The following is a 17,391-nucleotide window of genomic DNA, read 5'->3' as shown; positions in this document are numbered from 1 at the left end:
GTGGAATGGTCAAGGCCTGGAGTGTGTCCAAATTCATGAGTTGCAACAGTGAAAAATATTATATATTAAATAATTATAAAAACAAAAAGACAAAGAAAAATAAAACCAACAACAAAAATACCATAACAAAAAAATACCCACATGTACTTCCATCACATGCAAACAGTTCTATTTCTTACCACTTGACAGCTGGAGTTCACGATTCTGAGTTTACACAGACTTATAGAGAAGTTAAACATTTCCCAAATGCTAAAATATCTCAGAAAAACAAAATTAGTGATCATACCTAGAAACTCAGAAGAGATACTTGAAATCTGTTTTGTCCCTGGGGATGCTTTCACCTGACCTGGAGCCAGGCAGATGAAAGCTGGGACTTTGGAACAGATTGGGAAAAAGACCAGATTTTGAAGAGCCTGAAATGTCGATAAACTGTACTGACTTCTGAATCATGTCCAGACTTCAATCTGTCCAGGGGAAAACAGTACCAGGAACCAAGGCAATAATGTAATGGCATATATTAATGTTTCTGTGACGCTGAATAATTTACTCAAGAATAGATAAGGGACCACTACGATCCACGCATATTTCTGGAGGCTTTTCCTCTAACACTACAAGCAGATAAATGCTTCAGAACTCATCTGTCTGGTGATTTCACATTGAGGGGATGCTAAACTCCACCATGCCATACTCTCATTCCTTGTCCTCAAAAGAATGGGGGAAGAAAATACGGGGGAAAAAAGGCTCATGGATTGAGATAAGGATGGGGTTATTTCTGTCACAGGCAAAACAGCACAGGGAGACTAATTTATTGCTAACAGACTGGAGCACTGTGAACAAAAAGCACTCTACAAACACTTTCCCATGTGGTAAATCCTAAGAGCTCCTGTCATGAATCAGGATCCATTCTGAAAGATGCTTTAAAAAACATTGTAAAAGCCCAAAGGAATGAGGTGGTTTCATGGCCTTTCCTACAGTCTTATGCTGTTACAGTGGAGTCTTCAGGGAAAACCAATAGTTTCTACTGCTGAAAGTTAAAAATCAATGGTTAGATGTGTAGTACTTTACTTCAGCTTTTAACTACATTGATGAATTTGTGGGGATGAATGTGATGTGTTTTATAATGTGACATCTAGTGGTGGTGTTGTGTAATAGCAATGAGATAGCCGGTGAAAATGTTGCTGATAAGCATGTAGTAACAGCATTTCATTTAGTGACATCCAACCTATGTTTTTAAATGTTTTCCCAAGTCTTCATAACATATTGCAAAGTACTTGGTGGTACAGTAGCAAGCGTGTTTCTCACTAAAACAGAAGAAAAATCTGAATTTACACTCTGCCTTTTATTATAATAGATCCTTTCTGTAATTTCAACTACTGGTACCTTACTGCAAAACTGCACTATGGATTTTTTGGGCTAAATTCAGAATGAAGGTAAGAGATCTGAGTCCTCAAAATAATGCCTGCTCATTTCCAATGCCTGAAAATCCAGAACTCAGAGCTTCTAGGAAAAAAAGCTGGTAGTTTGCTGTCAGGAACCTCATGTCATGGTCTCTGGTGCATGGCCATAGTGATGTGGGCCGGTTTCCACTGCCCCTGGACAATAAGCATGCCTACATGTCTCTAGCTGTCTTGTCAGGGGGAGCAGCAAACAGCCAGGGAATGCGAGAGGGATATATGAAAACCCAGATAGGTTTTGAATGCAGGTTCTGGCTCATCACTGCTCTTCAGCTCTGTTCCTTTTTGTGTAAAACTAAACTCAATCCTTTGATATTTTTTCAGCAGGATTGTTGAATTCAGCTCGCATTGTAACACTTGGATATAGACAGGGCGCTCTGCATTGTTCATAGGACTTTAATTTCTTACATGACCTTTCAAAGTGAAGCCCTGAAATGAAGCTGTAAGATTTTGGATAGCTGCAGACCAACTCTGCACCAACAGCTACATCTCTGACTGCACTCAGCCATCAGTTCCACTGACTTCTTCCTGCACAAATTTGTTTTACCTGTTTAGCACCTGAGTTACTCTAGATATTTACCCCTGCCATAGACCTTACAGTTATATTTCTGATGAAAGGAATGATTTTGCAATTTCTAAGCAAAAAGTATTAAATGGAGGCTTATATATGATGTCAGTGTAGGTGATTGTGGTTACCACCAGCAAACATTAACACAGTTTTGTCAGGGAGACTTGCCCAGACCGTGTACTCATCTGCTTGCCTTGAACACCACAAACGTATTCCAGCACAATCCCAGTCATGCATAATTGCAGTTCTATAACAGTTGCTGATAGAAACATTACCAGATGGCTCAATTCATCTACTCTATAACTCCCTGCTGTTAGCTACCCACAGGCAAAGCATTCAGTAGGAGACTTGGGAACTGATTTCTGGTGCTGAAGCGCTTTCCTCTGGCCATATCATTGGATAGTACCCAAAGGACCATTCTTTGGTTTGAATCCTGATCTCTGTCAGTAAATGGGCAGCTGTGACAAATTGTCCTCCACCAGTAGTCTGATTTCTGTGGCCCCAAACTGCTCTGCAAACTGAAACTATGCATGGCAAGTGAGGATGAGAAAAAGACTGACTTCAAAACTGCACTGGTACTCTGAAACAAAATGCTAACGCAGATTCAGCCTTTCTAGGCTGAATCCTAGCTGTCCTAGTTTATTAAAATCCCTGGTCTCCTGTCACTAGTAGATGCTGTAAGAGATAGAATCCTTCTTTTGTTCCTTAGTATCACCATTCTTAGTTAATGTTCAGAGTGAGTGTGTCATGAGTGTGTCATTTCTTTTAAAGCAAATGTGTTCTGTCACCTGCATAACACACAACTGCTTTGGGTGGTCACAAATATCCATAAATCATATAGAATGATAGAATGGCCTGGGTTGAAAAGGACCACAATGATCATCTGGTTGCAACCCCCTGCTATGTGCAGGGTCACCAACCACCAGACCAGGCTGCCCAGAGCCACATCCAGCCTGGCCCTGAATACTTCCTGTACTGGGGTCCCAGGCCTGGATGCAGTACTGCAGACGGGGCCACACAAGAGCTGAGCAGAGTGGGACAATCACCTCCTTCAATGAAACATAATAAAAAATAAATAAAATAATGTCTGCTGTGTTTTCTGTTCTACAATTAGCATTTTATTTAGTCTTTTTCCCTTCATTAGCAATAGTTCTCAAAATTGTGACTTTCAATAATCTGCATATGAGGATCACTTGTGCAAATCCAGAGGCAGAGATAGAAAGGTCAGTGTGGTGTGGGGTTAAGCTACGGGGATGAGAACTGACGGGACTATACAGGAAATGAGAATGGTGAGATCCAGTCTTGTTTCATGCACAACTGAATAATCAACACTGTTAAATTGTGGGATTTTATCTATTTTCCACACGCTTCTGTGAGTTAATTCAGTCCCACGAGTCCATTTGGTATTTGTTTTCCAGCTGCTTTCACTCACCCTTCTGGTAGAAATTAACCCTCATGTTTAGCCTTGAATTAAACTTATTTTCTTTATATGAAGGTTTCTGCAGAATTTGTTAACTTCATTTGGAATGTAACATGTAACATACTTTGATGCTTGTCTAACCTGGCAAAAGAACCTGTTTGGTTGTAATGGCTTGTGAACACAAGGACTCTGACAGAGCAAAAGGTTTCAAAATAGTGTTACTTATAGATATCTTTGAATTTGATATGAATTTTCTCTAGTTAAAGCCTATTTTCTTGCTGCACTGTGATCCTGGAAAAGAAGGTAGGGTTTATAACTCCTGGAAATGAAAAGGGTTTCTTTAATTATAACCACTCTGTTTCTATATTCTAAGCTCGTTAAAGCAGACAACCAGGTGATGTTTATGTATGTCTGTACACAAACACTGTACTTGTTAACCCAGTTAACAACTTGTTCCAGACCAGAGCAGATGCCAGAAGATCTGTCACCACTGGGTGGCAGCTGTGCACCTCCTGTCCCAGCCCTTGAGGGACCTCTGCGCTGGTGAGGGCCCACAGCTCTGTGTGGTCTCCTACCACCGTCCCTCACAACTGCTTTAATTAAAGGAGGTAAGCAGACCAGGGAAAAGTCTCACAGCCAGAACCACAGAATCCACATCACAAATCTTCAGGTCCTGTTTATGAAGTAGGAGTACCAGACACACTTGGCTGTACCACTGAGATGGCTGTTGTTAAGAGTGGTCTTTCTGCAGAGGTCTCTGTCCCTGTTTGTAACCCTCAGGGATGTGTTTAGCCCTGTTTTAGGCACCTGAACATGGTGCAACCCATCTGTGTTTCCTGCTGATCTCTTATCTTGGTACCTGCAATGGCAGCACTGAGCACCAGTGCTGTGCCTTGGATGTAGTTCTGATACAATGAAGGTTAAGAGTTCAGAAGGGTTAATGTAATTAAACTGTTCCAAGTGTCTATTGGTTCCCAGTGCTTAAATACTGGCCACGAACCCTCCTATTCTGTTATAACAGTTTGGGCAACTAACAGCAAGAGGCATGAAATTACCACTGAATGCACATCCAGGTAGCAATATTTTTCTTCAGAGACTAGCTCCAACGCATATGTTTTTGTTTTTTTTCTCCTTTTAAGATCCTGCAGTATCAGTTTTCTTGAGGCTTTAGGAAAACAGGGGTATCTGTGTTGCCCAGAAGTGCTGCAGGTGGCAGCACTGAAAAGGGAAGAGGAAGAATTGGGTTTGTAAGCTCTGCTCTTGTCAGTATTCAACTGCACATAGAATCACAGAATCACAAGGTTGGAAAGGACCTACAAGATCATCTAGTCCAACTGTCCTCCCTTTACCATACCTACAGAAAACCCCTAAATCATGTCTCCTAGCTCCTTATCCAGTGGCTTCTTGAACACTGCTAGGGATGGCTACTGCACCACCTCCCTGGGCAGGCTATTCCAGTGCCTGACCACTCTCTGAGAGAAGCATAGCCCTCACCCTGCTCTGGTAGCTAAAGCACTTTATAATGAATACTAGAAATCCACGTGCTCACAGTCAGAGGAATGAGCAGGAGCTCTTCATGTTAACCCACCACAGACAGTATATTTTGTGTGTTTCAGGAATATATTGCATCAGGATACTTACATTTCTCACTTCCTAATCCAGTCTCATAGAATCATAGAATGGCTTATGTTGAAAGAGACCTTAAAGATCACCAAGCTCCAACCCTCTGCCGTGGGGGGCAGATCATCAGACCACTAGATTTTTGCTTGCCTTGTTTGCTCTTCCAAAATCCTCTGGTCAACAGTAGGAGGAATATAATGTTACAAAACCAAATGGAAATGTGCCATGGAAAGCAAGAAGGATGTTCAGTGAAAACACTGACTGAATTATTCCAGCTGACCAGATGGGATCTTGTCCTGTGTGTGCTGAGCCGCTCCCACAGTAACTGTTGAGTGTGCCCACCAACGACTGGATTGAGTCGTTGAAGTTCCTGGGGGTTTTGTGGGAAATGGCAGCTGATTAGAGGAGAAAAACTCTTCTACTAGATGAGGAAAGGATGATAACTGATTCCTTGTTTGGGTTGTAGGGCCAGCTGGCCAATCAGCTCGTGGGTAACCACACAGCATTACGAGCCTGGTAACCTACATGTGGGATGAGGATGTGATAAGGAATTATACACATTATGAGGAGTTATAGGTGGTGTAAGATAATGGTGTTGGCAGCTCACAAGGACTGTGGGAAGGCACAATGAGGTACAAGACATAATCCCATGTTAGCCAAGCTCCTGACAGAGACTGGGGGAGAAGGACAACCTCACTGGATTTCTACTGTGATGTTCCTGTTCCAATTCCACCACAGAAGCAATACATGAAGAGGATAATCAGAGCAATCATGCCACTATCTCTAAGCAAAAGTCCAGCCCTTTTGTGTCAGGTGTGACTTTTCAGACCTTCTTTGTGAATGCAGGAAGAGCAGTACTCATTGCTTTATTTATTTTTGCAGATGACCTATGAACATGCACCCTACGCTGCTTTAACACAATGCCTAAGCTGCCAGTCAGAGAACCTTAACAGCATTTCAAAGTTAAAAATTAACTTTCCTGAAGACAAGAGTTATTCAAGTTGTGAAACAATGAAACACATGACAAAACAAGGGAGTACAGAACAGCTATGATGTTTATGTATTTGAAGTAGAGGAACTTGGCCATGTATTATGAAACACTGAGTAACCTTAATGACTCAGTGATTAAACTTTTCTTGCAGCTAAGATTACAATTGTGTTACACACCAAGCAGAGTGTATGAATAAACTTGCCTCTGGGTATAAATATTTGGGTGTAACTGGCTCAGTACCTCCTTCGAAGCCACTCCACTGGCAGTGTTGGTCCAAGTATATGCCTTCAACTTTATCATTGACTTTCAGTGATAAAAGAAGTGGTGTGTCTCACCAACAGGTGAGCATAAGAAAAGATAAAAATTGGAAGCCCTTCTGTTTGGGGTCCCATAAAAAGTAAAAAATTGCTCAGCAATGACAATGTACATTTCAACAAACTTCAGCTGTCTGAAAACTTGTTACTCTAGGTTAGTTGACTGGCTGCCCTCTGAAAATAGATGTTTCCTCCAGGAAGTGGAGGTACTGATTTGTCCTAACAGTCTTTGTATGAGATAAGTAACACTGTGGAGAACTTCCCTCTTCTTTTGATCTTCCCTAACTCACGTAGACTATGAATACAGAGAGACAGAAAGCTGAAGTTGTCAGATGAATCTCTCTCAAATGTCTGTTGATCCATTCCAGTTGAAATTTTGTTAGGGTTCTAGTGTGTGCTACTGTTCACCATGATTACTTCTGTACATCAGTGAGATAGCATATCTGATCCTACATTATGTTTTCCCATTGGGAACCAAGCCAGACGGTTTCATAGCAATTGCAGCAACGTAAAGACAACATCCTTTAGACCAAAACAAGCACTTAAGGTCTGGGTTGGAACCATTACATTGTTGCATCTAGCATGGTAGAAGCACATAGCAAAAACAAACTTTTTATTTAAACATGCAACAAGTGTTTAAAATGGCCAGACACAGGAGAACTACGGAGCTCGGCAAGTCAGTATCGGTGACACCTGGTTCTCGGATATTCCCAGCTGCGCACATGATATGACAGACATTTGGCAGTGTGCTCTGGGCCTCTTTCCAGAATTAAATGTAAAGGAAATGCTTGAAGAAGTTACAGCTGTCGTTTTATAGGTTTTTCTTGGTTTTGTGAGGGATCTGCCCTGAGTGCAGTGGAAGCACACAGTAAATGTCAGATGTATTTCTACTTGGAGCACAGATTTTGTACTATTAGAGCAAAGGTAGCGCAGTACAGAATGACAGAAGAATGTATTTCTTAAATAGGATTTGATTAGGATATCTTTTGTAGGCTTACAAAGGTTTGTGAATCGATCCTAAGTGGCTGCTGATGAAATAACTGTTATGCTAGAAAGACAGACTGGGGTGAGTAAATGTATTTGGACAATGTGGCAGGGAAATGGCTTTGGTGGCAATGATTCTGATTTTGTGTGAAAGGTGCAAAGTTGCTATAGTCAAAGAGGTACAGGACAATATGACAGGAGATGAGGCAGCAGAATAAGTGAGTAACAAAAAGGCTGGGTCATGAAGATGTCTGGGGAGAAAAGAAAGAAAATACAAATTTTCCATGTTGGAAGAATATTTTACAACTTTAATAGTCATGTTAATATGAAGTATTTCACTCTACCTTAGAAAGACAAAATGCCTTCAACTTACAGAGCTGAAAATACATCAGACTTAAAATGATTTATTGCCAAAATATTTGACCCCTTCGTCCCATATCATAAAATGATAAATTATGTTGGACATTTTGCACCTAATCAGGGGGAAAATTACCAGCTGGCACGCTGGTTCATTTAAATAGTAGACACACATGAAAACTAGTCCAGCTATTTCTTCCATATAACAGTGCATAAATGAACAACTGTAGAGAAATCTAGAATGACTTTTTTTTTTTTTTTCTTTTTCATTTGCTGTGTATAACAAAGATTGATGGTATTAGCAGTTAAACCAGCTGTTACTCTTTGTTTCGCTGATAACTCTTTTAGCAGTAGGGTCAAACTTCAACTGCCTTGATCCATGGAAGAAGTAGAATAATCCTAGGAATGAAAAATAAATTGTTACATTATGCAAACCAGAAGTAGTTTCATTATAACAAACTGGGAAATGCTATCTTTGTGCACACAGGAGAGCATCTGTTGAGTTCTGTCTCTTGCAAAATTCAGAAGTACGGCATCTGCAATAACTCCTGACCTTATACTCCTAAGAAGTAAACTGATCTTAATTAAAAGCTCATTTCACAGAATCACAGAATCAGTGGCGTTAGAAGGGACCTCAAGAGATCGTCTAACCCCCCTGCTAAAACAGGTACCCAAACTTCCTGTACCTTTATGTTGGAAAACAGCATCAATCCTCTGGCTAATTCCTGGAAAGTCATTGACTGTCCTCCTTGGGTAACCCTTCTCCATGGACTGGGTGTTTTCATCATACCTACATCATATAAGCAGAGACATGGAATTTTACAGAATTTAGACACCAGTTCTGTAAAGGATGAAACAGACTTTGTGTGCTATTCACTGTCTGTATAGAGTTAGCTGCACAAATTACATGAATTTTAAATTGCTCTTGGACTATGATATAATACTTTATTGCTTTATCAGCAGATAGATTGAAATGGAAGACAGGAAAATGAAGTTGTTCCTAATCGAGACAGGGCAATTTTTATAAGATGACTGAATTCGAGAACTGAAAGGAGGAACCAAGATTCCTGAAGATTTGAGGAAACAAATTTGAGGAATTTGAAGGAAAAAATAATCTAAGCAAGCAAGCCTTTGTTTTTCTTCTCCTTGAATACAAGTAATAATTGTCACGGGATCTTGAGACTCAGAGAATGAGTGTTCCTAGGTAAGATAACTTTTCTATTGTGGTTTTCTTATTTTCTTATCTTGTGACCAAGGCAGTAAAATATCAGTGCAAGATATTGTAAACATTCTTTCCAAAACTATCCAAAACAAAGGACAGGAAACCACATACAGCCAAAAATTCAGCTGATAAATTATGTCTCACCGTGGAGCCCCACAGTTAGTCATAACAAAGTAAATTTGACCCATGTATGCTCCTGGTTGCCTGAAGAAGCCTTTGCAGCAGTCGCCCTTGCATGAAGAAGGAATCTGATAGCTTCTTGAAGCTGATTTTATTTCTATTTGCCTGGTGGTCAAGAATTGACAATCATGTGTACAGAGAGTGATTAGGATTTTACTGACTCACAGAATGGCTCAGGTCAGAAGGAACCTCAAAGATAATGAATTTCCAACCTTCCCAACCACAGGCAGGGACACCAACCTCCACATCTGATACTAGATGTAAAAGAAGTGTGCTGTAAATCTAATGCTAACCAGTCAAACAAGGGAAAATGAACTGTCATTTGTATCTTTCTAAAAGAGGTAAAGTAATCTAGGACTTTTCAGAACCAAAATCAGAGGAATTCTGATCAGGCAGCTTTCCTCTGAAGTAGGTTACCTCTTGATTCTTTATTTTCCAGAGATAATTTTGTCTACTTTATTTGTAAATACAGTCTACATGTGGTTGTTTGTTTGTTTTTTTTTTTTTTTTTTTTTTTTTTTTTTTTGTTTTTTTTTGTTTTGGTTTTTTTGTTTTTAGCTTCCATTTATAACACATCAAAATGATTCTATGATCCTGGGTGCCTGTTTCAGCACACTGTTAAGCTCTCAAAAGTGGGAGCTTTATTCTTTTCCCTGCAGGAAGAAGTTATCTACAGATCTAATTTCTCTTTCATCATACAGATGATTTCAATAGTGTAATTATGTTGGAATTAATCATAAGAAAGTATTTGTCTATTTTTCTTACCTCCAGTACTTGTCACCTGTGAAGAAGTCTGTCTTCCCTGTATTTTTGTTACAAACAGCCGCGTCGATTTTCTTAACACCTTTAGGGAAGCCTAGTGTGTTGATGTTCTTTGGATAACCAAGCAGCACCTTATATCCGCTGACAACCCAGAAGTTATTGCCTATTGAAAGAAATAATTCTACACTTCTACTCTAGATTTTGAGAAACTAAATTAATAATAATAATAATAATAATAATAATAATAATAATAATAATAATAGAATCCCTCAGTGTACATTGCAGGAAAACTTGATGAAACCCTCCCAACCTCCCTTTTTATGCTAATAAGGTTTTCAAATTCAAGCATAGCTACCACTGTCCCTCATATTTTCCCTCAAAATTAAAGGTAAGAAAAATTTAAAGAAACTCTCATAATTCACCTTTGAAAAACAAGATCTGATCTTTCATGTTCTCATACGCAGCTTGAATACCAGATGGCAGAGATGGCCAGAAGGCAGAAATTAATTCAAGTTCAACTTCTGAGTTATCAGGATAGGCTCGCCATAAGCGTCTGATTTAAATATGAAACAGGTTTAGTAGTAAATAATAAACCACTGATGTTTCTATGCATGCACAAGAATGTGAACAACATTGTAACTTACAAGTTCCTTCATGTCAGTGGCACTACCTGGCTTGGTGTGTCAGAAAGGAAAATTCCCTTGTTTGGGATATGAGTTTTTTGTGATTCTGATTTACTTCTGGAATTACCCTTCTCATTAGTATTGTTTGATTTATGATATCACCTATAAGAAGCTGACAAATGCAGGTTGATATTGTATTGTACAATGTGAGAGGCACTGGGTCTCACACAAGCTGGCTTTTCTCTGTGTGCCCAGATACAAGGCTTGTATAGGTAGCTAGAAGAGGTAGTGGTCCAACTATATTGTAGAATGTACTTATCCCTTAAGAAATGGTTGCAGCAGAAATTCCTTTCACTGCTTGGTGTAACTGTCTGTACATTTGGAAGGAAATCTATTAGGATCAAGATGTTTTCTGAAACAAACAAGTGGGCTACTTTGTTCAAGGATCCTGCAAAAAGATTGGCGTAATTCCTATCTATCTACTAGCAGTCTTCACTTCAATATACTGTTAATTCTGAATTCTACCCATTTGTGTCATTATAAATCCCATAAGTATAGTCATGGTATCCATGTAGGCACTCAGTCTGTATAGAAAACAAACATGAGAACATAAACTCTGCAGAGACAAAAGCCGCATCAGTTTTTACCTTCCCTTTAGAAATATGACTTCTCGTCGGAGAGTAGTTACAGCATCAAAAGATATCTGGGGGCCACAGGCGTTAGGTAATGTAGGGGTGGTTGGCCTTTTACTTGGGGTTTTTGTTGCAGAACCTAGAGGGATGTTTTAGGAAACACAGAATTTGTAGAAACATTGAGCTTTCCATATATAAATGAATTTTGATATTATGTGAATACAATAATTTTATGTTGAAAAGTTGTGAAAGAAATTATTCCCCTGTTGATTAGTTTTGTTTTTATTTTTGTTTTTGTTTTTTAGGAAGTGGATTTTACTTACCATAAATAGACTGAATGCCATGTATGTCATCTGGAGAGAGAGGAAATTCACTGGGGCTGATATAGGCGTAATTAGGGAACATCAAGGCCCTCTGGTCATTAGAATGGGAGAGACCCAGTGCATGGCCAACCTCATGAGCAGCAACCAGGAACAAATTGAATCCTTAAGAAATGGATAGAGAGATTGGTCTGATTTTGAACTACAAATCACTAATGCATTTTGAACACAACGCAGCTATTGCTGAGATTTTCACATTAAAATTCACTAGGGTATGCATATACAAGTACGTGTACCTATACATATATTTGTGTGTATATTTTATATGTGTGCATACATTTTATATGTAGGTAGGTTTCACTCTTCCACCATTCAGAGGGAGAGACTCTTGGCTCTCTTTCTGGCTGTTCTTTCTATTAGCTGCTGAAAGTATGTGTGTGGCATGAATGGACGTCTGGAGATGAGTGTGGGTGCAGCCCTGAGGAGTGGCCTGGCAGGGTTTCCCAGCTGAGCTTGAGCAGATTAGATCATGAGTCAGGTCAAACTGACTGCACTCCAGGGAATGAGGAGGGTGCTCAGCTGGGACACCAAAGTGTAATTGTGTGTCACTTTCCTACATGTGAGAAACAAAGCTGAGGTCATGAACAGACAAAGAAAAACATTCAGTTTTACCTGAATGATTTACCTTCTTATCTAAGAGTTTTAAGCATACAGCTTCTTTATAGCCTTGCCAAATAAAATATCTTTAAAAAATTATGCATATGCATGCTTATTACTAGTGAAATATTAACACAATAAGCAGATAAGAATGGGACTTCTTTCAACGTGCACTTAATTACTTGAATTCCTCCAAGTAATACGCCTTTCTGAATTTGGGAAGAAAAATCATCTGCCCTGCTGCCTGGGAGCCAGCAACATAACAGTGGAGATCACAAGCCTGTGGCAGAGCAGAGGACTGGTCATCGATTGCCCAAGACAGGCAGGCTGAAGCCAATATTTCCATTTCTCAAAAAGACAAGCAGATCCTGAAGTTTCCACATACATTTCCTGTTCTTCCTTCTCATGAGCTTTCCGAGCTGGCCAACAAATTCTGGAGCACATTATTACTGGTGCTGTGCTGCTGAGGAATAGCAGCAAAACTGGGGCTGACCCATTTATTCCCATGAATTTTGTCCATGTGACAAGCCCACCCACCATGCCTCAGCTCTTTTCTGCCGCAATGAGCCCACATCTCTCCTCGTGCAGTGCTCTTGCAACACCTTCCTGTTTGTTAGTTCTTTGTATTTCCTGCAACATGACCCCAAGTCTATTGCAGTTCTCCTTTGCTGTTTCCCATCCCCAAAATAAGATGAGAAAAGAGTGTAAAATAAAAGACAGCAGTGTGCCCATACACTGACAGGGCTGTCAGAGGCAGCAGGTGCTGTATGGCCTGCTGGGCACAGAACAGGCAGGACCCAAGAGGAGGGTTGAACCCCTGGTGTTCCTCTTTCATCAGGCCTGGTGGCACACATTAGCAGTCATTTCCTCACTCTGTACCTCAGCCCATGGGTGGTCCAAACAGTATGTTCTGATCCCCAGCTGTGGCAGGAACCTGAAATTGCTGGGAGAACACTTAAACACATTGACCCATCCTAGACTGAATACAAAGTAAAGCTATGACAAACTACTGAGGAACATATTTAGTGTTACTGCTGAGGACGGGCAGTGTGTGGTGATGAAAGCTTGGAGTCAATATGTGCACTGGGAGGTGAGACAGAGCCAGCTTTCAGCATGGATTGTGGTAATATGGTCTAGAGTAGATCAGGCTGGTTTTCACATCAGTAGCATGTAACACCCTCCAACTGCTAGTGTTCTGTCTCACTTTATCCTTTGCCTAATAAAATCAGAAAGCAATTTACTATTTGCATAGCATTTCATAAACCTTTTGTTACCCACCATCTGAGCCCATGGTCCAATCTTCATCCTCATCAAAGTGAACATCACCTCCAAAACCACTGCCAGGTGGGAAGGCATGAGCGAGGACACCAAGGGGGCCATCAAAATAGCGAGGGCAATGTCCATGAACTAAGTAGAGTCATAGAATTGTGGAATCATTAAGGCTGGAAAAGACCTCTAAGATCATTCAGTCCAAGCATCAACCCACCATACTCACTAAACCATGTTGCCCAGTGCTATATCTCCACTTTTCTTGGTCACCTCCAGGGACAGTGACTCCACCCTGGACAGCCCATTCCAGTGCCTCACCACTGTTTCTGAGAAGATATTTTTCCTGATAAACAACCTGAATCTCTTCTGATGAAACTTAAGGCCATTACCTCTTGTTCTTTGATATTGTCCCATAATATGATATTGAAATAACTTTGAGTTTATGTCATGACTTCAGGAAAATCTTTAGATTAGTCTTACCATCGATTTTTAGTCATTGAATTACCTTTTGTCCCAAAAGCAACCATTATATCTGCTATTCCCTCTTGGACGCGAGTAAAAATCAGTGGGGTGACAGTACTCCACACTTTAAATGCCTTCTGGATTGCTTTATCCACATCTTCTTTGCTCATATCTGGTGTGTAGTTCACAGTTCTACAGTTATGAGGGTTCAAGCAATAATACTTAGTGCTTGCATAAAGAATTTCTCTGATATTTTTAAGATGATAAACAGAGATACATAAGAAGCAATTTACACTGTAACCCAATAGCTCCCCAAACTCATCTGGAACTAAATGAGTTTAAGGGATGTGATGACTGTCCAATATGTCTTTTTCAGAAAAATGTGTACACGGTAACAGTTTTTCTCAAAATGGACCTTATCCAGGGATCGGTCTCTTGAGCATAAAGAAAATTGTTTCCTTGTGACTATGTTATCAGTCACAGCTGATTTTTAAGATGGAGTGGGGGGGGGGGGGGGGGGGGGGGGGGGAGGGCTTGTGTTGGGTACAACTGATATTTCTATTTGGCTCACAACATACATATTAGGGATGATACATAACAGGCAAGATTCTGTAGCTGACTCATAAAATGTAAAATACCCAGCTTGACTCTCAGAGATTGCTCTCAGGGATACGCTCAGCTAACAGCTGGAGAAAGAAAAATGTTTTTGTCTTCCCAGATGGAAACTGTTGCTATGGAAGTTATATTTAAATATATCAAAAGTGGATACCCACAAGACCACAATTTAAGCTCAGAAAATTAATTATGGAAATACTACCTGTATGTCAGATTGGTTTTTTTCCATCCAGGCAGAGTAACACCATAGAGACCTACATCAGGAATGCCACACCTAGGTTTCTTCATCATTTCTAATGTCTCGGTGTCTGGTTTTCCTGTCACTTTCAAACCAAAAAATCTTTGCATTTTCTGGAGTTTCTCAGCTGTAGATTCAACATTTGTTTTCCATCCACGCTGATTCGAGTCTGTCTCAATGGTATAGAATTTACTTAAGTAATCCTAATGAAAAAGCAAAGTGAACACATTTCATGTTTTGATCCGTTTCTTAAATAAATACCTTAGTACTGACATTGTCTGTGTATTGTGCTAGCAGAATCATCTGACTTTGATTTCAGAGGAAAGCAGATGTTTTCCTGAGGAACATGGCTAAACAGAAACAGGATTCTTATTTACTTGACATTTCAAGTTTTTACTGATTATACTACTTAAATAAAGTTTGGACCACAGAGTTCTGTATAACAGCAGTTTCTCAGAAAGACAACAAACTGCTGAGCAGCAGGAACAAGCAGATTAAATCTAAGAGAAGAGGCTATAGACTCAGATACAGACAATAAAGTTACCTCCATGAGCTTTGTATCTTCTTTGTTGTCTTTCTCGGGGTGGACAGGAAGAGCATTAGAAACAACTGCATATGTTAAGAGAAGCAGCAAATTACTCCTCATTCTTACACTCCTTTCCATCCTCATACGAAGTGTGCATCGTTTCTCAGATTGCAGTTGTATGGTTATAGAGTGAATTGTAGAGTCAGCTGTAAAATGACTCAAAATTTGCCATGCCCTGATTACATCCAGACATCCTATAACACTCTGCTGGCTGACACAGGAACAGTTTATTAAAGCCATCCGATTTCACAGACATCTGAACTCAGTTAGTGTTTGAATACTTCTAAGTAGCCTGGCTGCCATTTAGAACCTGACACTTAATTTTAAATATTTTACACTGAATTTTAGAGAACCCGAGCAATTTCATGATGATACAGTGGTGGACAATGGTTGTCTCAGCCCAGCTGTGTGAAATGAGGCTTCCAAATGTAGAGGGACTCGTGTCCACTCTCAGTCTGGAGAACAGAAGTCATACACCAGATATGAATCCCATACTAAAAATTAAAATTTGGGGATGAATGCAGAGGTACAGAATTTACTTTTTGGATTATGTGAGAATGACTGTTTTGGAAACTGGAGGAAAAGTTCAACTCCAGGATGTCTGTACGCAAAATTTCTTTCCCCATAAATCCAGCCCATAGAATGTGAATGATCTTATACTTTTCTTTCTTCTTTCTTTCCTTCCTTCCTATTTATCCATCAACCATCTGTTTATCTTTCTATCCATGCATCAGTCATCTACTTATCTATTAATCCATCTATTTATCTATCTTCCTTTTCATCAAGAAAGACTACTTCAGTTTAACCACAAAAACCGCAGGGGATACGATTATTTCCTGTCTTAAGTAGTTCAGAGTAAAGGAAGTTTGAAGTCACACAAACTGTGACAAATTATAGGATTTCATACTGTGCTGGCCAAGCACCTTCCTCTTTCACCAACAGGAATGGGAGCTGAAGGTGTTCAGCACCTCTGAGGAGCTCTGGCAGTATTTGCTCAAAATTTATGAAAGAGCTGTAAGAAATGTTGGACTGTGGCTTTTAAAGGAAATCCTTGTTTCCATGATGTTGGTTTATTGCTGCCACTTTTCTCCAGCTGGAGGCGTTAATGACAAACTTTCTATCCCAAATTTCACAATACATCCTTGTTTGTTAAGCTTTCTTTTTAATAGCATTTCTCAGTTATAATAACAAAAACCTCCACCTCTCTTAATTTGTCATTACAGTCATTTTCTTGTGATAAGGTAAAAGATCCAAAGGACCAGGATACCATTCAATTCTCTTACTGGGGTACAAACTAGGGCAACAAATTTTCTGAGACAGGGAGTATGACTGAACTGATACAAAAAATGACGTGCATTTATTCAGAAATGGAGAATGTTTTTTTGAGCTCTGTTTTACATTTTAAAACTGAAATGTTTGGTTGTCTCAATAGCTTTAAGACTAGAAGGCGTTGCTCTCTGATTACATACATAGCATAGGGTATAAAATACAAACCCCAGTTAAGTGGCTTTTGCACTGTGCACAATTCTTGGTGAAATGCGAAGATTCTTTTCAAAAGTGTTTTGTCTGATTTGAATATAATTTTGTAAAAAATCAAGGCAACACTGTGAGGAGGTTTGGTTTTTTCCTTCTGTTGTTGCTTGCTGCATAGCAGTGAAAGGACAAAGACAACAGAAGCAGCTGGGTAAAGACTAGTTGCACCTAACTTTATGCATTTGTTAGTTGAGCATCTGTGTGTAGAAAATGGAGAAATATGTCTCTCTGGAAAGTAACTCAACCAGCTATCTTAGGATAGGATGAATTGTCTCGATAGGTACCCTATTTTTGCCTTTAGCGAGAGTAGAGATTAAACAACTGATTTAGAATATATCTCTAGTTTCAAGCTACATTCCTTTTTGCTTAAAAGAGACTTGTATGCCAGCTTGTGGAGTCCTACATTACTCAAATCTGGTGTAAGGTTTTTGCTTCTTGACCGCTTGCACAACACAGCAGCCAGTTCCCACTGCTCATGGGAGGGAGGCACAAGTGGAGTTTCTCACAGACAGTGTTTCACAAATACATCTGTACCAAGCCTCGAGGCCTGAGAAAAGAAGTAGCTGTAGGGCAGCTGCTGGTTG

General features: G+C 39.8%; 1 protein-coding gene across 1 annotated transcript; it reads right to left on the bottom strand.

Moving 5' to 3' along the window:
- Positions 1–7,629: 7,629 nt before the first annotated feature.
- On the bottom strand, positions 7,630–15,457 carry LOC107308407 (matrix metalloproteinase-27-like). Its single transcript, XM_015852275.2, has 10 exons — positions 15,233–15,457; positions 14,653–14,891; positions 13,879–14,027; positions 13,383–13,511; positions 11,451–11,612; positions 11,143–11,266; positions 10,295–10,425; positions 9,876–10,035; positions 8,395–8,498; positions 7,630–8,107 (listed from the first exon to the last, which is right to left on the bottom strand). The coding sequence occupies exons 1-10, from the start codon at positions 15,356–15,358 to the stop codon at positions 8,007–8,009; spliced, it is 1,425 nt and encodes a 474-aa protein (XP_015707761.1). The 5' UTR covers positions 15,359–15,457; the 3' UTR covers positions 7,630–8,006.
- Between the last annotated feature and the right edge of the window lie 1,934 nt (positions 15,458–17,391).

The sequence above is a fragment of the Coturnix japonica genome, chromosome 1 (genome assembly GCF_001577835.2).
Source record: "Coturnix japonica isolate 7356 chromosome 1, Coturnix japonica 2.1, whole genome shotgun sequence".
In the NCBI taxonomy this organism is placed as follows: Eukaryota; Metazoa; Chordata; class Aves; order Galliformes; family Phasianidae; genus Coturnix; species Coturnix japonica.
The sequence above is the reverse complement of the archived record's forward strand: the minus strand, read 5'-3'. Positions and strand labels throughout refer to the sequence as shown.